Consider the following 23088-nt stretch of genomic DNA (forward strand, 5'->3'; position numbering starts at 1 on the left):
AGCTTAAACTGAATAGTTCATGTGTCTGTAACACTCAATTTTCTGGGTTTGTTTTTATTACATCACTCTTCCAGGAACTGGACTGCACATCCAGTCTGTAGACACTTAATCGGGCAATTCTGTAAGGAAATTCAGTGGAGACGTGAGGGGCCTACTCTGAAAAAAAAAAGCACTCAGAGCACATTAGAGAGTGAGTGTCAGTACCAGACTCCAGGGTCTTCTGAAATAATTACCTCCAGATAAAAAACAAGGTGGTTTAGTTCTTTCCCATTGGGTTGAGGCTCCAACCATTAACTGGGCTCCACCAGGGTTTACACAATTACTGCACTTACACTGCACTTTTATTTTTTTAGTTTGTCTTTTGTTTTTGCTTTTGAAGAGTGGGTAGACTGAGAACTACATAAAGAAGCATCTTTTTTGTTCAGTCAAAGAACTTTGATCTCTCTCCCCATCTCTCTGTTCCTCTTGCCTCTCTCTTCTGCAAGAGATGGGTGTTCGTACCTGGTTACAACAGTGGGTGCTGTTGGTCCTTGGAGTTGTGTGTGGCTTGGCAGACTCCTCTTGTAGGCTTCTGGAGACTCCGTTCTATCAAAGTTTGTATAAGGAGGGTGACGTGATCGTTGGAGGACTGTTCCCTGTTCATTTACAGCCACCTGAGCCAAACCTGGACTTCACACAGCAGGCAGCACCTTCACAGTGTCAGAAGTGAGTGCATAACCATTAATCTATGAATGTCTTGTGTCAAACAGTGAATATCTCTGTGAATATATGCCCGTATCTACCTGCAAATACCTTACTTGCATTGTATGCATGTGTGTGTCTGTGTGTATGTGTGTACTCACAGAGCATGTACAAAAATTTATTTTTCAACATATGCCAACGTCTATAGGTAATTATCAAGCTCTGATTTTCTAACTCTGTTTTCCCTCAAGCCTTTCCCATTTCTATATTTCTTTTTTCTTTCTCAGCTTTTTTTTAAACTCATACTATTATATGCAGACCATGATCTTTGCAGTGGAGGAGATAAACAGAAACCCCCAGCTGCTGCCCAATCTCACCCTGGGGTATGCCCTGACTGATACATGTTTCAAAGAGAGGACAGTGTTAGGCGCTGCACTGGGGCTGGTAACCGGGAAGGACTCTGTCGTTACAAGCTCCAGGTGCGGCCGCACTCCCAAGGTGCCTGTCATCGTCGGCGATGGTCCCTCCTCAGGATCCATCGTGGTCGCTCGTACACTGAGCGTCTTCAGAATTCCCACGGTGCGCAATGGAACAGCACAGCAGCAAATTAGTGATCATTAAAGAAAACCATTATGAATCCTACTCTTCGTAATGCCCAAATGTGCTCAGAGACAGTGATTCAAAAATAGATACATTTTTAAATATGCCTCTCTGGTGTGTTTTAAAGATATTGTATAATGCTGTGCTTGTTTTCTGTTTGAGGTTTTCTGGAGATAAACTGGGTGTGTCAGAAGAATTAAGCTGACAGGCTGATGTGTGATCTCTATGCTTCCTCAGGTGAGCTATGCTGCGACATGCGCTTGCCTTGGAGACCGCCAAAAGTATCCAACATTCTTCCGCACTGTGCCCAGCGATGCCTTTCAGGCACGAGCCATTGCACACATCCTGCGCCTCTTTGGCTGGACCTGGGTGGGCGTAGTGATGGGAGATGATGACTATGGAAAGTCTGGGATCCAGCTTCTGCTGGAGGAGCTGCAGAACTCTCAGGTGTGTGTGGCCTTTTCTGAGGTCATCCCCAAGGTCAACTTGGAGAAGAGTATCCCGCGCATCATGGAAATTCTTAAGCATTCCACAGCCAAAGTCATTGTCACTTTTGCCACTGCGCCTGACATGCATGTCCTGCTGATGGAGGTTGTGAGACAGAACATCACTGACAAGCAGTGGATTGCCACAGAGTCCTGGATTACCTCCAGACCCATGTCTTCTCCACAAAACCTGCCCTCACTGAGAGGCACTATAGGACTTGCCTTGCGCAAGGGAAACATTCAGGGTCTCAGGTATTTTCTCACTGAGTTTCGGCCCAAGGATAGACCCTCTGACCCCTTCGTGAAAGAATTCTGGGAATTCATTTTTAGATGCTCTTTCAGGAATGACTCCAGCCCCTCTCCGTCAGCCAAGCCCCAGTGCACAGGGTTTGAGAGTTTAGGTGAAGTTGAGAGCTTTTATTCTGATATATCCCAGCAGAGAACCACTTACAGTGTGTACAAGGCTGTGTATGCCATCGCACATGCCATTCACAACATGCTGTCCTGCCAACCAGGACATGGCCCCTTTGAAAATGGGGGGTGTCCAGATGTCACCAACCTCCAGCCCTGGCAGGTAAGAGTAAGTACAGAAACATACTAAGAAGCAGCACCCAATAAACAAAATTTTAAATAATGTTATTAATAGCTCCTGAATAAGCCATAAATAGCTTATAAATGAAGCATCACTGTTTACTACTCATATACTCACCTACGTATTCGCTTAAAAGTCGTTAACGGAAACAGGCCTAATTTGAATTTTAAGATAATTAACTGTTCCCTTATGCTTAGGATTTATGCCAAAATTGGAATAGAAACTTGGTTATTTTCCCCAATTTGCTATACTTTGTTTATTTTGACCAATTATGCATCAAATAACCTAACCTGCAAAAAGACTGTGAATACTGATCAATCACACTCTCAAAATTCGTTCAGCCTAAACTGAAGCATGTCACATATAACAACGAAGAAAGAGAAATGTGATTTATTGAACATTGCTCCTAATTTACCGGATTGACCACTAACTCCTGTGTAAGACCGATTTTATTAATTCCATAGCATTTTATTAGCTACATTGTAGATAGGGCTAGAAAACTGATTTTTTTTTTTCCTATCTGTTTGTGCTCCAAGCAGAATTTTAAAAAGTTTCTGTTATTTTTCTGAACCAGTGAGAATAAAATAAAGGTTAATTTTGTTCCTCTTCTCCCTCCTGAGTAGCCTGTCTCAAAACCTATTTTTGACCATGTTTCCAAATATAATTATAAACAATGGTAAAATTAACAGGTATCTTCTTTTAGTTGTGCAGTAGTCATTCTATGAGATGTATGTGGCTTTTGACTGCTATATTAACCACCACTGCCTACATGGAGCTCCCCACCCCATCACCACCTGCCTGTTTAAGAAAAAAAAAACATATGACTGATGAAAAACACAGTGGGCAGGCAATACCACACTGAGTTATTGCTGAAAACGTGGCATGGCTAATACAGCACCATGACAAAATAACCATGTTGACATAGGGACATGATGGGGGGATATCCCATTGAAAGAGATGCAACTATCAAATCACGCAAAGCAGCACAAGCAAATTTGATCAACAGGCATTAACAAGGTGCAGGGTAGCACAGAGTTAACTGATATACAGGCTTTATAAACTGCATAAAACACATCCAACAATTGACTTCCAAAAAAATGGGTGGTAACACCAGTATTATCCACCTAACAAATCCACTGAGATGCTGAAACTGTCACAGTAGCCTAAAATTAAAAATTATATGATACCACCCAGCTTTATTGTGACACAATCGAGCAACACTTGTAGCACTCATTTTCAGGAAGAAAACCAAAGGCATAAACAAAGCGTCAGAAATAGTACGTATATTATACTATTCAAAATATCTCCCTGTTTGGTTGACTGGACTTTTTGGATCTCGGAGGTTTGGATATCCGAGGTACGACTGTACGTTAATAGTTTAGAAGTGCTAAGCATTCACTGTTATGGTTTTATTCTCCCTATGTTTACATTGTTGAACATCCTGGAAGATTCTCCACTACCTCCGCAATGTCAACTTCACTACACCTGCGGGGGAAGCTATACACTTTGACAAGAACGTTGAACCACCGGCTGCTTATGACATCATTAACTGGCAAGTTGGGGTGCACGGGATGGTGGAGTTTGTCAAGGTGGGAGAGTTTGATTCTGCGGATGGATCTCACAGCAAGTTTGACATCAATGTGACAAGAGTCGTCTGGGGCGGTGGCCAGAATGAGGTAAAGCGAACGTGAGTTTTGCATGCCACAAATTTAGCCAGGGAGCCGTCTATGTCATTTTTGGACTTCACATGTTAAAAATCTGGTTTATTTATTCTCAGATTGTTAGCATTTTCCCTCTTGAAGCCAACAAAGCTATGCTGATGAGCGCAGTATAGAGCCCACAGAACTGTCAGACTCAGTTCTGAGGCCAGCCCTTTAAAGACAAACTTACCTAACATTTTCTGTCCCGCATTACTTCAGAGGGTATACATCTTGCCTTGCCTAATCTATCAGTCATGTCATGTGTAAACAGACTCGACAGAATTTTTCCATCTGTGAGACCTGTGTGTGAACAGGGAAAACTGCTACCTAACCCAATGTTGGGGGTCCCGTGTGTGAAAGGGTCAAGGTTATTAGCAGCACTGCATGGCGCAAACAGGCCCACTGGGAGGGGAGCATTCTGGGAAGGTTTGCATGTACAACCCTTCACTGGCAGCTGGTATGAGTTATTAACACCAACACTGCCCAGATATAACAAAATCAGCAACAAAGACAGTTCCCTGCTAAACACACCCATGGACTTGTGATGGGGTGTTTCCAGTACCCTGCTGGTCAAATGCCGTTGAGCAGCTTCATGTTATTGCCATTGTGTATGTGTGCATTCTGCAAAATGTTCTGGGTAAAATCAACTCTGAAAAATGAACTCTGTAAAGTGCCCCTATCTGAGTTGATTGAAATCAGTTTAGAGTTGTTTCAGCAACTGAATTTTTGGTATGTGTGCATGCATGCATGTGTGTGTATGTGTGTGTATATATGCCCTGTCCCAATAGTGCTTTGTAGCATTACAAAACATGTTATTGAGCCAGTTATTTAGAGAATTGTCACATTTTTAGTGCATGGTTCACTGAAATGTAACAAGTGTCTAAAGGTAATTTCAGTATGTCAGTGAAAATGAAAGTGTTGTGATGTTGAGAGTATAAGATGCTTTTGAGTGATGCATGAAGTTAGAGTGATGCTCTCTATGTTGTCTTGGATGCATACAGGTGCCTGTGTCCATCTGCAGCATGTCCTGTTCCCCAGGCACTCGCAAGGCTGTGCAGAAAGGAAAGCCCATCTGCTGCTTTGACTGCTTACCATGTGCAGAAGGAGAGATCACCAACACCACTGGTACTATTAACCATTCCCTCTTTTAACCATGATGATGAGCAAGCACCATTATTTGCAACACTTGCACAAAGCAAAGATGATATACGATACCAAAAAGCTTTAAGGTCTCAACAAATGGTTACAGCTGCCATTTTTAATGAACAAAGACAACTTTCAGACTGACATGTTTATGTTCAGCCTGTTTGTTTCATATTGGGTGAGCAGGGTGGCCAGTGTGTCATACAGGCTGTCCCATTCCTGTGAATGCAAATGCTTGTGACATGTAGCCAGGGTGTGCAAGGCAAATATATGTGCTAATGACCTGTCAGCCAGGACTGGCTATCTGTTTGTCTTGCTGTTCTTTAGTACAAGTTAAAAAACATGCATTAAAGCCATGTTTCATTGTGCACAACAAATAAGTGTTGTTTCCTTTTCTGTTTAACGCTCAATGTTTTGTTCAATTACTGGAGCGAAAATCACTTTATACATGTTTAATATCCCTCAACATATGTGACCCAATGCGGCAAAAGAGAGAGAAGGCAGCCATTTTCCTCCAAGCATTTGTATGCAAGGGATTGTGGGATAGTAACTCATTGGAAGTAAGGGGCTGTTGATGATAGCTATCAACATTTAGGAGTACTCTTTTCATTAGAGGCATTTAACAGACGCTCTTATCCAGAGCGACATACACAGCTTATAAACTGATGCAGATCAAGTTACGCACTTTGCTCAATGATATAATTAGGGACCTGGAAATTTAACATGCAACTTTAGGTTACAATGTAGGTATCTTATCCATCATACTACACTGCGACCAGGGTTCGAGTTATGTGGGAGCCAGTGGGAGCTGAGCTCCCATAAGGAGGGGTCTGAGCTCCCATGGAAGCAGTAAAATCATCATCTGTGGGGGTCGCTAATACATTAACAACAAACATTATTTTAATCAATCACAAATAATGCATTTTTCAATGTAATGAGTATTATTTAGGTTAACGAGATAAATAGGCTAAAAGGCTAAATGTTTTCCAAAAGAACTAAACGCACCATATTCTCTTGTGAATGACAGTATGGCTGCACTTCACCACCAAGCCACCATGGTGCGCAGTAGAATATTGCACAAACTATGCCTGTTCCTGTTGAGAGCACGTGAGCCACAAACGTTCAAACGTATTTGGAAGAAGAAGCCACTACATGTATCAGCCAACATTATCTTTATAATATATTGAATAGACAGTAGTAGTATAGACTAGCTACCATGCTGCCGGCAGCTCCCAGCATGCCCCGTGCACGGGACACTTTATCGGGTTCGTGCGGGACTGTTGCCCTGTAAATGTTGTAAATAGCGTGATTACTGTCTTGTACAAACGTGTCTGTGTTGTTTGATTTGTGTTTTGTTGTCTTTGGTTGTTTGTGTGGTGTGCCACCGTGGGTGAGACAAAGGAGGAGTTTGAGGGGCTTCTCCCCTGTTCACCATTGTGAATCGAACTGAGCGAATGTCTGATTTCTGTATTGAATGTTCCTCAATAAAGCTCAATTGAGTTTGAACTACTTTATGTGTCAGCTTTTTACACCTAACGTTAGTTATTTTAGAGACTTCCACAAAGCTCAGATTATAATTTGAACCCTGACTGCAACCCAGGGGAAGTGGTATTGTTATATTTCAGAGGGAAGAGCTGTCGCTAATGTGTTTAGGTTTTAGAGTTAAATCTCAGTATAAACTTATGATATATGTTTTTTTCGTATTCATTTCAATGTATAGTTTACTTTAAAAACGATCCTAATCAAACCTATTGAAAATAATGACAAGCACTGTGTCGGGGACTACACAAATATAATAATTTTCATACAATAGTTTCGGGTTTAAGGGTGTATTTTATGAGAATGGGCAATATTCCCAACAAAATCTTTTAACATCAGTTTTCTCAAAACTGCTTTGCAAAAAACACAACATTCAGTCATAGCTCCAGAAATATTTATTCAGTCTCAACAAATGATATCTCATTTTGTATCTCTGATTCTGAATGTGTCCAAAGTGTGTTCTCGACACATGTATTTCATTGTATTTCATGTATTACATGTACTTCCTTGTTAACTCTGTTGGACTTTACTTAGAGGTTTGTGTAGATCTTACCTTAGATGTTTGTTTGCATAATTTTTAAGGTTCAACAGAGTGCCAGAAGTGCCCAGATCGATTCTGGTCAAATGCTGCTCGAACAACCTGCATTCCAAAAGAGGTGGAGTTCCTGTCCTTCCAGGAGACCATGGGGATCATTCTTGCTGCTCTTTCAGTCTCTGGGGTGGCCCTCACAGGCTGTGTCATTACCACCTTCTTTTTCCACCGAGACACGCCCCTCGTTAGGGCAAACAATGCAGAGCTGAGCTTCATGCTGCTGCTGTCACTCTCTCTCTGCTTCCTGTGTGCACTGGCCTTCATTGGTCGCCCCTCTCTCTGGTCCTGTATGTTGCGCCACACGCTGTTTGGGATCAGCTTTGTGCTCTGCATTTCCTGTGTCCTCAGCAGGACGGTGGTGGTGCTGGTGGCCTTCCGTGCCTCAGTCCCTGGAAGCAACATCATGCGGTACTTTGGCCCGGTGCAGCAGAGACTGGCCATCTCCCTCTGCACCTCTGTCCAGGTGCTCATCTGTGTGCTGTGGCTGGTTCTCTCACCGCCCATCCCAGCCGAGATACAGGGGAGGAGTGCCAAGATCATCCTTGAGTGTGATGTGGGCTCAGGGGCTGGATTTGCCTGTGTCCTGGGCTACATCGGTCTGCTGGCAGCCATCTGCTTCCTGCTGGCCTTTTTAGCCAGGAAGCTCCCTGACAACTTCAATGAGGCCAAGTTCATCACCTTCAGCATGCTCATCTTCTGCGCTGTCTGGATCACCTTCATTCCTGCGTATGTCAGCTCCCCGGGGAAATATACAGTTGCTGTGGAGATATTTGCCATCTTGGCCTCCAGCTATGGACTTCTCCTCTGCATCTTTGCTCCCAAGTGTTATATAATCTTACTGAGACCCGATAAAAATTCCAAGAAGAAAATGATGGCCAAATAAATGTCATATACATTAGATTGCATTTAATGTGTGAGAGTAATATTCTAGTCAGAATATGTCTACTTTTATTTAGATGCTGGTTAAAAGAACCAGTAAACTTCCAGAGCTGAAGCTGGAAGGCAGTTTAAAGACTCATATTACGTAAATACAGAAAATGTATTCATTTGTAATCAATATGTAGTCATTTGAATATGTTCTATATCTTTGTTCTAGTCCTTCCCTACACACAGTTGTCTTTTACAGAATAAAATATTTAATCATTAAACCATAAGCCATTTAAATAGTATAATATGAAATACAACATATTCAGTAATAAATAATGTAATAAATTATAAATTGTTTGAGGAAACAAACTGTTAAAATAAAACATTACTTTTTTGACCATGAAGCAGCTCACATTTCTGTTCCTTGTCATTTCACCATCACATAATAGAAGCAGCAGTGGGCAACCTTTGTTTGCTCAGTGTGGGAACCCCCCTCTCATCTGAGCAGCACTGTGATTCCACCCTACACATGTAAATTCAGTCACCATCACATCTCTCTGTCCCTCTCTTAGATTCACATTTGCATTGCTTAATGGACTTTTGTTAGATAGAGTTTCCACTCTGCAGGCTGCAGACAGAAGTGTGAGATGACAAAGCCCCGGGCTTTTGACTAGTGGCCTTGTGGGCCTTCATGATGATATCAGCCCTGGGGGGGAAACAATCACCACTGAGTGTAACTGCACCAAGGAATGTAAATGACTAGCTGAAAGAAGAGGCTAAAAACTTGCCCAATATAACAAAAAATAGTAAAACATATGACAAACTGCAACAATGCCATTTTTCACTGAATGATGACATAAAAAATAGCCCGACTGGGAGGGCAATCTGGCCACAATGATCCTAAGCATACTTCCAAAGTTGTAACAAAATGGCTTAAAGACAACAAAGTGAAAGTATTGGAGTGGCCATCACAAAGCCCTGACTGCATCTCATAGAAAATGTGTGGACTGAACTGAAAAAGCGTGTCCAAGCAAGGAGGCCCACAAACCTGTCTGAGTTACACTAGTTCTGTCAGGAGGAATGGGCAAAAATTCGAAATTTTATACGAAATGACTGGGACCAGTATTGACCCAGACCCGCTCATGGTCTTCTTTGGTCCCAGTAAGACTTCAGTAAGTGCTATACAGTTCTGCTGCATGACCTTTGCCACCCTTGTCACCAGAAGACTAATTTTGATCCAATGGGAACCGACAACTACTCCTCACAAATTGGATAGGTGACATAATACAATTTCTCAAGCATGAGCAGCTGAGATTGTCTGTCAGAAGTGTGTTTGTCAGCAGTGTGTCAGAGAAGTTCAAAAGTGCATAACAACCTTTCTTAACATTTTTTAGTCATGTTGAATTCAGTGATGATGTACAGTAGAAGATGGCACACACGTTCAGTCAGCCAACCTCAATCCATTGCTTCATTGGTTATTGCCAAGTTAGATACAGCGAAGAGACATTCCTAAGGTGCAATTATTAGTTTATATATGAATATAAATTAATCTAAGTTAGTATTGTAAATGGTACAACTGTCTTGCTTCATATAAGCCATTTTATAAGTCTATGTGGTGTTCACATCTGTAGTTATAAAGCTTTAAATAGGGTACCCCCTAAATGGGAAAGGATTGGCTTGTGCGCTAAAGGGCTAAGCTCAGCTTAAATTGAATAGTTCATGTGTCCGTAACACTCATTTTTCTGGGGTTGTTTTTATCACATCTCTCTTCCTGTTACTGGACTTCACCATCCTGTCTGTGACACTTAATGATGAAATTCTGTAAGGGAACACGGGGGAGATGTGAGGGGCCTGCTGTGGAAAAAACGTGTTGAAGACAAACAGCACTCAGAGCACATTAGAGGGGGAGTGTCAGTACCAGACTCCAGGGTCTTCTGAAATAATTATCTCCAGATAAAAAACAAGGTGGTTTAGTTCTTTCCCTTAGGGTTGAGGTCCTAACCATTAACTATCTGCTCCACCAGGGTTTTCTCAATTACTGTGCTTACACAATAGTTTTTTTTTTTTTTTGCTTTTGTAGAGTGGGCAGACTGAGAACTACATAAAGAAGCATCTTTTTTGTTAGTGGGAGAACTCAGATCCCTCTCTCCCATCATTTTGTCCCTCTTGCCTCTCTATTCTGCAAGAGATGGGTGTTCTCACCTGGTTACAGATGTGGGTACTGTTAGTCCTTGGAGTTGTGTATGGGTTGGCAGACTCCTCTTGCAGGCTTCTGGAGACTCCGTTTTATCAGAGTGTGTATAAGGAGGGTGATGTGATCATTGGAGGACTGTTCTTTATTCATTCAGAGCCACCTGAGCCCAACCTGGACTTCACACAGCGAGCAGCACCTGCGCGTTGTCAGAAGTGAGTGCATAACTATGAATATCTTCCTGTGTCTGTCAACATCTCTTTCTCTGAATATATGCCTGTATATACCTGAGAATACTTTACTTACAGTGTATGAATGTGTGTGTGTGCTTGTCTGCAATACATCACAAACAATGGACAGAGATTTGTAAGAGTTACACAAGCATCCACAGGGAAATATCACTCTATTTTTTTAGCTTTGCCTTTCACTTAAGCATTTCAATTTCTCTTTTTCTTTTTTCTCTCTCAGCTTTTTTTTGAACGCATACTATTATATGCAGACCATGATCTTAGCAGTGGAAGAGATAAACAGAAACCCCCAGTTGCTGCCCAATCTCACCCTGGGGTATGCCGTGGCTGACACCTGTCTTGCAGAGAGAACAACATTAAGCGCTGCACTGGGGCTGGTAACCGGGAAGGACCCTGTTGTTACAAGCTCCAGGTGCGGCCGCACTCCCAAGGTGCCTGTCATCCTCGGTGATGGCCGCTCCTCATCATCCATCGTGATCGCTCGTACACTGGGAGTCTTCAGCATCCCCATGGTGCGCAATGGAACAGCACAGCAGCAAATCAGTGATCATTAAAGAAACTCATTATGACTCCTATTTTTCCTAATGCCCAAATGCACTCAGAGAGAGTCATTAAATGTAGATGCTAAATAGATTTTAAAAATGCCTCTCCTGTGTATTTCAATGACAGTTTATGATGCTGTGTTTGCTTTCTGTTTAATGTTTCCCAGAGATAAACTGGATGTGTCAGAAGCATTAAGCTGACAGGCTGGTGTATAATCTGTGTGCTCCCCAGGTGAGCCACTCTGCCACATGCGCTTGCCTTGGAGACCGCCAAAAGTATCCAACATTCTTCCGCACTGTGCCCAGCGATGCCTTTCAGGCCCGGGCCATTGCACGCATCCTGCGCCTCTTTGGCTGGACCTGGGTGGGCATCGTGATGGGAGATGATGACTACGGCAGGTCTGGGATCCAGCTTCTGCTGGAGGAGCTGCAGAACTCTGAGGTGTGTGTGGCCTTTTCTGAGGTCATCCCCAAGGTCAACTTGGAAAAGAGTATCCCGCGCATCGTGGAAACACTCAGGCATTCCACCGCCAAAGTCATCATCACTTTTGCCCTGGCCACAGACATGAATGCCCTGCTAAGGGAAGTGGTGAGACAGAACATCACTGACAAGCAGTGGATTGCCACAGAGTCCTGGATTACTTCCAGACTTGTTGCTTCTCCACAAAACCTGCCCTCACTGAGAGGCACTATAGGAATTGCACTGCGCAAGGGAAACATTCAGGGTTTCAGTTTTCTCACTGGATTTCAGTCCAAGGATATGCCCACTGACCCCTTCCTGCACGAATTCTGGGAGGTAATTTTCAGATGTTCTTTCAGGAATGATTCCAGCTCCTCTTCATCAGCCAAGCCCCAGTGCACAGGGTCTGAGACCTTGGACGATGTTGAGAGCTTTTATTCTGATGTCACAGAGCAGAGAATCACTTATGGTGTGTACAAGGCTGTGTATGCCATCGCACATGCCATTCACAACATGCTGTCCTGCCAACCAGGACATGGCCCCTTTGAAAATGGGGATTGTCCAGATGTCACCAACCTCCAGCCCTGGCAGGTAAGAGTAAGGACAGAAACATACAGCATCAGAATCCAATAACAAATTGGGCAAAACTATAAAATAATTTTAATAGCTTATGAATAATGCATAAATAGCTTATACGTGAAGCATACTCTCTGTTTGCAAAATATAGTCTAAAATGGTGATGATAGGTGATGATAAAAAGGTGATGATAAACAACATTCCTTCATATATATTGATAGTTCAAGAGGAATTTATGAAGAGTAGATGTTAGGATTTTGTATAGAAAAATCATAGATGTTTGTGAGTGTGTGTGAGAGGGAGAACAATGTTGAGAGAGAGAGCAAGTGAGGAATTTAACCAGGACACCGGAGAACCCCTTACTTTTAGCGATGAATGCCAAGGCATCTTTGATAATCACAGTGAGTCAGGACTTTGGTTTAAAGTCTTATCTGCAAGGCGGTGTCTCCTACGGCACACGGTCCCCATCACTGTACTGGGGCATTGAGGATTATTCACTCATAGAGTAGGTTGCTGACACCACTTCTTGAAGCAACTTAGTCTTTCCAGGTGGTCTCCCATCCAAGTACTGTAGTGTGCTCAATATTTATTGTTAGTTCTATATAATTTCATTTGCATTTGATAGTGCGATAATAGTTTAGAAGTGCCAAACATTCACTGTTAACAGTTTTCATTTGTCATCACCCTGTGTTTAATTTTGTTAAATATTGTTGAAAATCCTGGAAGATTCTCCACTACCTCAGCACTGTCAACTTCACCACTCCTCTGGGGGAGGTTACACAATTCAATGAGAAAGGGGAACCCTCAGCTGCTTATGACATCATGAATTGGCAAGTTTGGGCACAAGGGACAGTGAAGTTCGTCAAGGTGGGACAGTTTGACTCTGTGGACGGATTTCACAGCAAATTTGACATCGATGTGAAAAGAGTCGTCTGGGGTGGTGGCCAGAAAGAGGTAAAGTGAACCGTGAATTTAGCATGCCATAAACTTATCCAGAGGAGCTTCTGTGGAATTTTTGGACTGGTGTACTCATAATCACATGTTCTAAATCTGTGTTATTTATACTCAGATTCTTAGCATTTCTCCCTCTGTAAAGCCCACAGGGCTATGCTAATGAGTGCGGTCTCTGGCCCACTGGCTGATGGCACCCATAAAGACAGTATTGGAGGCAGTTCTGAGGGCCAACCTTGTGCTGCTGTTCCCAGTGTAAAGGCCAGCTCGTTCATTACCCTGCAGGTTTTCCGAAGCCCCTTTCACCTATGCAGCTTAACTCGTAAATGTTCTTTCAATTTTCGCTGTCTGCAGCATGTGTGAACAGAGCCGGAGTTGATATTATGTGTAAGATGTTCAGAACCTAGGACCTATTTACAAAAATATTCAGACTCGGCGGTAGTGTGAACAAAAGCAGCAAAATTTCCAGATAAAGCACAGATTGACATCTTAATTCAATGCATTACTGAATCTGCCCTCTCAACAAAGTTTGCACATATATGAGACATTACACATAAAATATATTAGCGCTGCATTTTGTGAGGGAAATTTGAACATGTATTCAATTAATAGAATAAACAGTGTCACTATCCTTGCTTGACATGGCTTTGTTGATTGTAAGAACACCAGTACAAAGTCCCATGCAGTAGGCCTACTTCTCATTGGCAGATATACAGTAGCTAGTTATTTATAGATATAGCAGATATAGCTGACAGACTTACAAATTTTGCTACAGTATGTGTGTGTTTGTGTGTGTGTCTTTATATGTCATGCTTGTATTGTCACTGCATTGGTGAGATATCAGCAAGGAATGATGGTGCATGTGTGTGATTTAGTGCATGGTTCACTGAAATGTACACAAATATGTTAAGTGTTAAGAGGTCATTTAAATATGTTGGAATACCGGATAATGAAAGGTGCTGTGATGCTGAGGGTGTAAACTGCTTTTCAGTGATGGCACAGAGTTAGAGTGATGCTCTGTATGTTGTCTTGGATGCATCCAGGTGCCTGTGTCTGTCTGCAGCATGCCTTGTCCCCCAGGCACTCGGAAGGCTGTGCAGAAAGGAAAGCCCATCTGCTGCTTTGACTGCTTACCGTGTGCAGAAGGAGAGTTCAGCAACACCTCTGGTACTATTAATCATAAACCTTGTTTCATTGTGTATAACAAATTAGCGTTGTTTCATTTTCTGTTTAATACTCACTGTAGTGGTTAATGACTGCAGCCAAAATCACTTCATACACTTCTTACCTGGTTAACTAAAGAAGGTTGTTGGTTAAGGCTGTAAACATACTTGATTTTAATTATGTGAACGCATACACAATATGGCTGTCATGCATATTCTGCAGTCATTCAGAGCGTCCTTTGTGCACGTCCTCTACTTTTAACGCTACGCGTCTGGAAGGTGCAATACCCGCATAAACCACAGTGACAGTATTCATTTTATGCCTAGTGACGTGACTGACGCCAGGAAGTGAGGAAGGATGGCGGGATCATTAGAAGGGATACCGTGATCTACCCCCTAGTGGATATACCTTTTATACTTCCAGTCAGAGAGAAAGTAAGCAGGCGAGTGTGAGAACAATGTCGTCCGGGATGCAGCCACTTCACGTGCACTTAGCGCAAGAAAATGCAAGTATGTTTCCAGCCTAAATCAGAAGCCAGAACAGCTGTGCAGCTCTGTGTTTATTGTTGCCGAGGCAAACGGACAGCTCACTACATACATGTTCTGAATCTAGGCTAAACATAGGTACCAAATCAATCTCTTAAATATAGCCTGAAGTAGGTTCTGTTTCATTTCCTAAATAATGACACAGTATTTTCTTATACAGCATGGGCACAAACACCTTGAATCAACTCCACCAACAATTCAGACAGTATGGACTTCTGCCGTATGTCCAACTTGACAAACGTCAGCAGGAAAACAACAATTGTCTCCAACTTGGATATACAGCAGGTCCATCAGTTCTCTAAGAATCAGATGCAAATTAGTTTGGGGTCAGGCAAAAGAGACAGCAGGCAGAAATATTCCTCCAACCATTCATAATCAAGATATTGTGGGGTAGCTAACTGGCCAGAAGTAAACAGTTGAGAGCTAGCAAAATCTAGGAGCACACCTTACATTACAGACATGTAGTAGACACTCTTACCTAGAGCAGCTTACACAGCTTGCAAGTTAACGCAATGCAAGTTAAGTACCATGTTCAAGGATATGATTAGTTTCCTACCTGGCCATTGAGCATGCTATCTTTCGCAAACTAAGTCAGTATCTTATTGGGATGGCAAGTATGCCATCCTGCCAAGTTACTGCTTGCTGGGGCGGCATGCCCCATATCAATCCAGAACTGAGAGTTTGCCACTTTTCAGGGTTTCCTACAGAAATAACAAGAACATTAACTTCTGTCCACACAATAAAGCCCCAAAGTTAACTGGTAAAGTGGAAGAAAGAAAAAGGAAAACTTGTGATATGAGTCTTTTCAAATTATAATTTGTTGTTTATTTTAAACAGTATCATAATCAACCCTACTGAAAATTATATCAAGCACTGATAACAAGCATTGTTATACTCGCATACTTGCGAAAACACAATATTTAGCCATATCTCCAGAAATATTTACTCAACAAATTAAATCTCATTTTGTAGCTCTTATACTATATGCATCCAAAGTATGAGTTTGGTCAGATGCATTTGTAAACTTCCCTGTTAACTGTGTTGGTCTTGACTTATTGGTTTACATCCTTTTTTTCTGGTTCAACAGAGTGCCAGAAGTGCCCAGATCGATTCTGGTCAAATGCTGCTCGAACTACCTGCATTCCAAAAGAGGTGGAGTTCCTGTCCTTCCAGGAGACCATGGGGATCATTCTTGCTGCTCTTTCAGTCTCTGGGGTGGCCCTCACAGGCTGTGTCATTACCACCTTCTTTTTCCACCAGGACACACCTCTTGTTAAGGCAAACAATGCAGAGCTGAGCTTCATGCTGCTGCTGGCACTCTCTCTCTGCTTCCTGTGTGCACTGGCCTTCATTGGTCGCCCCTCTCTCTGGTCCTGTATGTTGCGCCACACACTGTTTGGGATCAGTTTTGTGCTCTGCATTTCCTGTGTCCTCAGCAGGACGGTGGTGGTGCTGGTGGCCTTCCGTGCCTCAGTCCCTGGCAGCAACATCATGCGGTACTTTGGCCCGGTGCAGCAGAGACTGGCCATCTCCCTCTGCACCTCTGTCCAGGTGCTCATCTGTGTGCTGTGGCTGGTTCTCTCACCGCCCATCCCAGCCGAGATACAGGGGAGGAGTGCCAAGATCATCCTTGAGTGTGATGTGGGCTCAGGGGCTGGATTTGCCTGTGTCCTGGGCTACATCGGCCTGCTGGCAGCCACCTGCTTCCTGCTGGCCTTTTTAGCCAGGAAGCTCCCAGACAACTTCAATGAGGCCAAGTTCATTACCTTCAGCATGCTCATCTTCTGTGCTGTCTGGATCACCTTTGTCCCTGCTTACATCAGCTCCCCAGGGAAATATACAGTTGCTGTGGAGATATTTGCCATCTTGGCCTCCAGCTATGGACTACTCCTCTGCATCTTTGCTCCCAAGTGTTATATAATCTTACTGAGACCCGATAAAAATACCAAGAAGAAAATGATGGCCAAATAAATGTCATAAACATTAGATTGCATTTAATGTGTGTGAGTAATATTCTAGTCAGAATGTCTGTCTACTTTTATTTAGATGTTGGTTAAAAGAACCAGTCAACTTCCAGAGCTTAAGCTGGAAGGCATTTTAAAGCTTCATATTAAGTAAATACAGAAAATGTATTGATTTGTAATCAATATGTAGTCATTTGAATATGTTCTATATCTTTGTTCTAGTCCTTCCCTACACACAGTTGTCTTTTAAAGAATACAATATGTAATCATTAAACCATAAACCATTTAAATATTATAATATGAAATGCAACATATTCAGTAATAAATCATGTAATAAATTATAAATTATTCCAGGAAACAAACTGCTAAAAATGAAACATGACTTCTTTGTTTTAAACCATGAAGCAACTCACATTTATGTTCCTTGTCATTCTACTATCACAGAATAGAAGCAGCAGAGGGCATATTTTCTTTGCTCAGTGTGGGAACCCCTCTCATCAGCCCACTGAGGGAAAACCCTGAGACTGTACCTGCACCTCACTGGGACTCTACAGAGAGCTCAGAAAAGAGTTATAGTGCACACCTACTTACAGCTCCATCCATTCAGTTTTGCACTAGAGTAACAATCCAGAGCTAAATGTTGCAAATATTCACTGCATTTGATTTAAGTCCCTAATTGCAGCGGTCGTGCTCTCACTCACTCCATGCAGTGTTGGGTCAGAGGTTTGCAGGTAAAGGACAAGTCAGGTTGCAGAACTGAGTCATGAAGGGAGAAGTGCCCCCTAAGAGTGATATCACCCTTCGCTCATAAGGGCTGGTAGGGGGTCCTGTCTAGAGACAGGACAGCAGTCCTGCAGCTGCTGCTGGGAGCTCCTCTTTATAGTGATGGCCATGAGCCCAGCCCCACTCCCTGGGGTGGGATGATGTAGAGGTCTGGTGGAGATGGCTCGGGCAGTTGTATAACTGTATAAAATCCATTCAACTTTTGCACACAAGATACTAATTTTAGGAGAGATCTTATTGTTACTATGAAAGGCTTCTGCCTGACTGGGCCAAAGGGCAGCCATTCTTAAGTAACAGAAATAGAGTCGTTCTTTATTGAATTCGAGAGAATATAATATCCAAAGAACAAATGTCAGATTTCCTGATTGCAAAGATGCTCTATACATTTTATATTAATATAGATTTTCTTTCTGGACATGGTCAGCAAATGGAAAAAAAGGAGGTGCGAGTGGGCTGGAAAGGGTTCTGTTTTACAAAATAGTGCATTAATGGTAGTGCTTTACTCTCTCCCTGCCTGCTGCACAGAGCAGAAAAAGGCTCTCAGTAGCGCTACTAAACATGAAGGTTAATGAGTCATTAAGGGTTGCTTTGTGTAATAAGTGGTGCTCATGTTTGGGAACAGCTCATTAAGGCAGTGTGTGGCTGCTGTAGAGACAGCCAGTAGAGCGCTGCTGCTTCACGCCGCTGAGGGACTCATCTCTCCTAATGCTGTACTGAGACTGCACCTGCACCTCCCTGGGACCCCACAGAGAGCTCAGAGGAGAGTTATAGTGTGTATACCTACAGCTCCATTCATTCAGTTTTGAGTGACAGTCTTAGGCTAAATATTGAAAATGTAAAATGCATTTAAGAAGCACACATTGTTTGAAAATCTTTAAAATCTCATTTGTGATACATGGTCAGGAACACAGTCTGGTAGTTTTGATCATAGGTGTTCTCTGGAAAAGATGATTGGTTGGACTACATTGCACGCTAAACCTTATTCTGCAACAGAGCTTGGCTTCATTTGTATGTCTGGCTCCTTATTAGTTAGTGGGCAAAAGGGCATATTTATGCCTGAAACCATTGCCCCAGACCTCTCCCACTCATCTTACTTAAGCCTGGGGAATTTGCTTTGTACAAAGTGCAACTGCAAATAGATAAGAACTCTGGACAAACAATGTCTAATATGTTTATTATTCCAAGTTGACTCCTCCTTTGTGAAAGTCATATTGTGTAACAATTCCACCTTCTCAGCAACAGAAGCCCCCGCTCCATGTCCCTACTCTTTTGAGTCTTGTGTTCCTTCATTAGTTCTCATTGTATTATTATTTAATCTCATTTTGCACGTGTCTATTTGCTAGGTTATTGTTACCACCTGTCTTGTTCCTTGTTCACCCTCAGTCTCTGCTTGGTCTTTGGATTTTTCATAGCACAGTATTCCAGTCTCTTAGAGTTGAGGACATAAGTTCACATACGCCTAGGCTAAAGACATTCAAACGAAATTTTTCACAACTCAGCACATTTCATGTTACCATACATGTCCTGAGTCAAAACAATTAGGGTATCTACTTCATTTCCATAAGAGGTCATTTCAAAATAATAGCTAAGAGACAGATTTATTTCAGCTTTTATGTACTATATCAGATTTTCAGTGGGTCAAACGTTTACATACACTTTGTTAGTTATTGGTGGCATTGCCTTTAAATTGCTTAACTTTAATCAAACACTTGGGGTAGCCTTCCCCAAGCTTCTCAAATACTGGAATTTTTGCCCATTCCACCTTTCAGGCCATGGCAATGTAGGATTCTCTTAATGGTGGATGTAGATACTTTGGTACCTGATGCTTCCAGCTCCTTCACAAGTTCCTTTGTTGTTGTCTTGGGGTTCAGATGAACCTTTTGGACCAAAATTTGTTCAGCCCTGGGAGTTAATTTGAGCCTCCTTCTTGAACAATACAGTGTCTGTGTGGCCCCAATATTTTAAATTTGCATACGACTGTTTGTACAGATGCTCATGGTTTCTTCAGTTGTTTGGAAATTGCTTCTAAGGAGGAACCAGACTAGTTAAGGTCCACAATTTTCTTTCTGAGGTTTTGGCTGAGTTGGTAGGATTTTCCCATGCTATCAAGGGCAAAAAGGCAGTGGCTTTGAAGGTTGGCCCTTAAATACAGCCACAGGTGCCAATTAACTCCCAATTAAGACAATTGGCCAAGCAGAAGCTTCTAAAAAGTAATTACATCAATCTCTGGAATCTTCCAGACTGTTTAAAGAGACAGTCAACTTGGTGTATGTAAACCTTTGACCCACTGGAATTCTGATGTGAATTAAAGCTGAAATAAATCTGTATCTAATCGATTGTTTTAAAATGACCTCTGATGTGAACAAAGTAAATGCCCTAATTGACTTGGCAAAAGAAATGTATGGTAACATGAGTTTGAATATCTTTAGCCTAGGTGTATGTAAACTTTTGGCCTGAACTGTATAGAGCACTCCCATTTTCGTGTGTTTTGTCCTGTATGTTCTCTAGTTTATTACGTCCCGCGTTTCCTCGTGTGCTACTTCTGTTTGTTTTGTCGTCACTTTTCTTACCAGTAAATTCTTTTGAGTTTTTGCATCAACCTGAGTCTCTGCTTTTAAGTACACCTGCCTTAGACTCTCATTGTGACAGAAAGACCAAGATGAGCTATGGACCCAGCAGAGCTCAGTCAGACTTTCTCTGCCTTAGCCAATAAAGGTGTCAGATTGGGCAGACATAACAAGCTCATTCACAAGATCTCTGAGGGCCTCCAGGCCCTTGCTATGGCTGTTCAGCGGATAATAACAACAGCTGGAACAGCAGGAACCTCACCTGCCACTGCCTGAATGCTTCAATGGTAGTCTGGGGAAGTGTAGCACAGTGGGTAAGGAACTGGACTTGTAACCGAAAGGTCGCATGTTCGATTCCCAGGTAGGACACTGCCGTTGTACCCTTGAGCAAGGTACTTAACCGAAATTGCTTCAGTATATATCCAGCTGTATAAATGGATACAATGTAAAATGCTATGTAAAAAAGTTGTGTAAGTGGCTCTGAATAAGAGCATCTGCTAAATGCCTGTAATGTAATGTAATAATGTAATGCTCATTGGGGTTTGAGCTGCATCTGTCCAGCTTTCCCACAGCCTGAGCCAAAGTGACATTTATTATATCCCCTTTGTCTGTCAGATCCCTGGTGTGGTCTACTGTGCAATCTTGAGAAGGAAATACTTTCCTGTGTCGATGTCGATTCCCAATCTCCCTACACATTGGATATTACACAACCAAACTCAACTGCCACTTCCGATCCAGCTCATGCTGCTCCTTCTCCCAGTTCCCATACCAGTCCCCCCAAGGGAGCCATGCAGCTGGGTCAGGCTAGGTTGTCACACTAGGAGAGAGAGAGGTGCATTTGAGACAAGCTTTTCATCTAGCATGCAGTCAGCATGTCACTTTTGCTAAACCTGCCCAGAACTGTCAGGAAACAAACAAGGTTGCTAGTACAAGGGAGGGAGCTAGCGAGTCAGTCAAGTGCTGTCAGCATTTCAGTTTTGCTCACGCTCCTGCCAGTCTCTGTGTTTTGGTCATCTAGTAAAGTAGAGACTTAAGCTTTTATTGACTCAGGGATTGAAAATCATTTTATGGACTGTTTTTTGACATTCCCGTGGGCAGCCTAAGGGAACGCCAGGACCTTCCTTACGTTCCAAGAGGATGGGTCCTATCCTGTCAAAGTTCTATCTCACGACCAGAAGTCGTCCACTCCATGTCCCTACTGTTTTCCATCTTGTGTTTCCCGTAATTAGTCCTCATTATTGTAATATGGTTTTATTTTGTTTTGCACATGACTGTTCATTAGGTCATTGTTACCAGCATTCTTGCTGTATATTTAAGTTCCATGTTAACCCTACCACACCTTTAATTATCAGCTTCAAAAACAGCCTTATGATAAGTCCACAGTGTTGCGGGATGGTCTGCACCGAGCGCACGTGGCACGGGAAGCAGCATTTTGGCAAGAGAACAGCTGCTCTGTCTTTATAATTTCTCAAGCAGAGTTCTAGCCAGGCTCTTGTATAGTACTCTCATTCTCAAGTCTCCTGTGTGTTGCCCATATGCTGTCTAGTTTATCATTTTCCACATTTCCTTGTGTTTCTGGTGTGCCATTTCTGTTTATTTTGTTGCCACCTTTCACCAGCAGTCTTCAAGTTTTTGCACCAACCTTAGTCTCCTGCGTTTTTTGCTCTGCATTTGGGTCCTCCTGCCATAGACTCATTACGATAGAATTGTATGTTGCTGGTCAAGGAGAAGAGTTATCCTCGGTTTGACTCTTTGCTGTGTTTGCAAATATGCCTTTTCCCTGCTTACCTCCCCCCACTTTCTAGCAGGTTGTGGCCTGTACCCCCCTCAGCACAACAGTCAACTAGCTACACTGTTCCTCGCTACTTCCAACCCTCCTGTCCCTGCACCCCTACTCCCACCCTGGCTGTCTGTGAGAAAGCAGCCCATTGCCCTAATTATCCTACTCTGTTCCAATTAGTGTGAATTTACCCTATTGCAATGTGAAAAGGCCAGCACACATTCACACTGCTCACTATCTTAACACACCGTGAAATTACACCAACATTTGGAGACAGACATTATGAAACACAAATTTCCTCAAGCATTTATTCTACACACAGCCCCACTTTAACATATTATGCATGCCATGGTTTTCCTAAATTGTCAAATTCCATATTGTGTACTTGTACTTAAGGCATAGATTGACTTACACATTGTCATTGTCTTATCGTCATAGCACGTAAGCAAGTATAAATCATGTGAAGCACTCATTTATGAAGCCAAGTGAATGCATGCAGATATGTTATAAACGTGTCTAATTCTTCATGGAACCTTGTACAAGTCTTCATACTGAAGCTTTAGCACCACAAGTCACCCTGGTGTCAGATGAATAATGAAATAAATGTAAATCAGAATATGTGTTTAAACCACAGATTAAACTGGCATTTGTTTAATAAGCACTGTCGTGTTAAGAAACAACAGCTGTCACAAGTCAGGCAGAATAAATGCCCCAGGATCCCCATGGTGTTTTTTGTGACCTCAGCTACACTACCACTGGGACATGTCTTATTATGGACTTGCCTGAGGTGACATTTTAATTAACAGTGATCTGTGAAACTGGTAAAGCGTAAAAAGACCTGATGGGAGGGAGGGGTGGAGAGTCCCACCCCAGAAATCCCAAAGTACTTTTCATCTGGGGGGAGTGGGCTCAGGTGTAGTGAAGCCAGTTTGGCATGTGGAGGCAGGTACCTGTTTCTGTTTTAATTAATGACTTCTGTGCCATGGGTGTGAAGAAGATGCAACCTTCACTGTGGTGTTGCATCATAATAACTAATCTACTCATCTGTAGGGGTCGGGGGCTTGGCCCTGGAGTGAGGCAGTCACAGCTATTCACTAATGAAAACAACATAGCTTAGC

General features: G+C 42.5%; 1 protein-coding gene and 1 pseudogene across 1 annotated transcript; both read left to right on the forward strand.

Moving 5' to 3' along the window:
• The first annotated feature begins 342 nt into the window (after positions 1-342).
• Positions 343-8577, forward strand: LOC135236750 (extracellular calcium-sensing receptor-like). The gene is made up of 6 exons (XM_064303264.1): positions 343-705; positions 969-1260; positions 1519-2340; positions 3807-4034; positions 5060-5183; positions 7323-8577. The coding sequence occupies exons 1-6, from the start codon at positions 488-490 to the stop codon at positions 8213-8215; spliced, it is 2577 nt and encodes an 858-aa protein (XP_064159334.1). The 5' UTR covers positions 343-487; the 3' UTR covers positions 8216-8577.
• Positions 8578-10864: 2287 nt separating this feature from the next.
• Positions 10865-17130, forward strand: LOC135236058 (extracellular calcium-sensing receptor-like; annotated as a pseudogene).
• Positions 17131-23088: the final 5958 nt, after the last annotated feature.

This window comes from Anguilla rostrata, chromosome 12 (genome assembly GCF_018555375.3).
Source record: "Anguilla rostrata isolate EN2019 chromosome 12, ASM1855537v3, whole genome shotgun sequence".
NCBI lineage: Eukaryota > Metazoa > Chordata > Actinopteri > Anguilliformes > Anguillidae > Anguilla > Anguilla rostrata.

Bases quoted from the DNA above. Each gene is read 5' to 3' on its own strand.
- LOC135236750 (XM_064303264.1), top strand. From the start codon at position 488: ATGGGTGTTCGTACCTGGTTACAACAGTGGGTGCTGTTGGTCCTTGGA. The intron at 1,261-1,518 runs GTGCGCAATGGA...ATGCTTCCTCAG, and splicing joins GCGTCTTCAGAATTCCCACG to GTGAGCTATGCTGCGACATG. The intron at 5,184-7,322 runs GTACTATTAACC...ATAATTTTTAAG, and splicing joins AGAGATCACCAACACCACTG to GTTCAACAGAGTGCCAGAAG.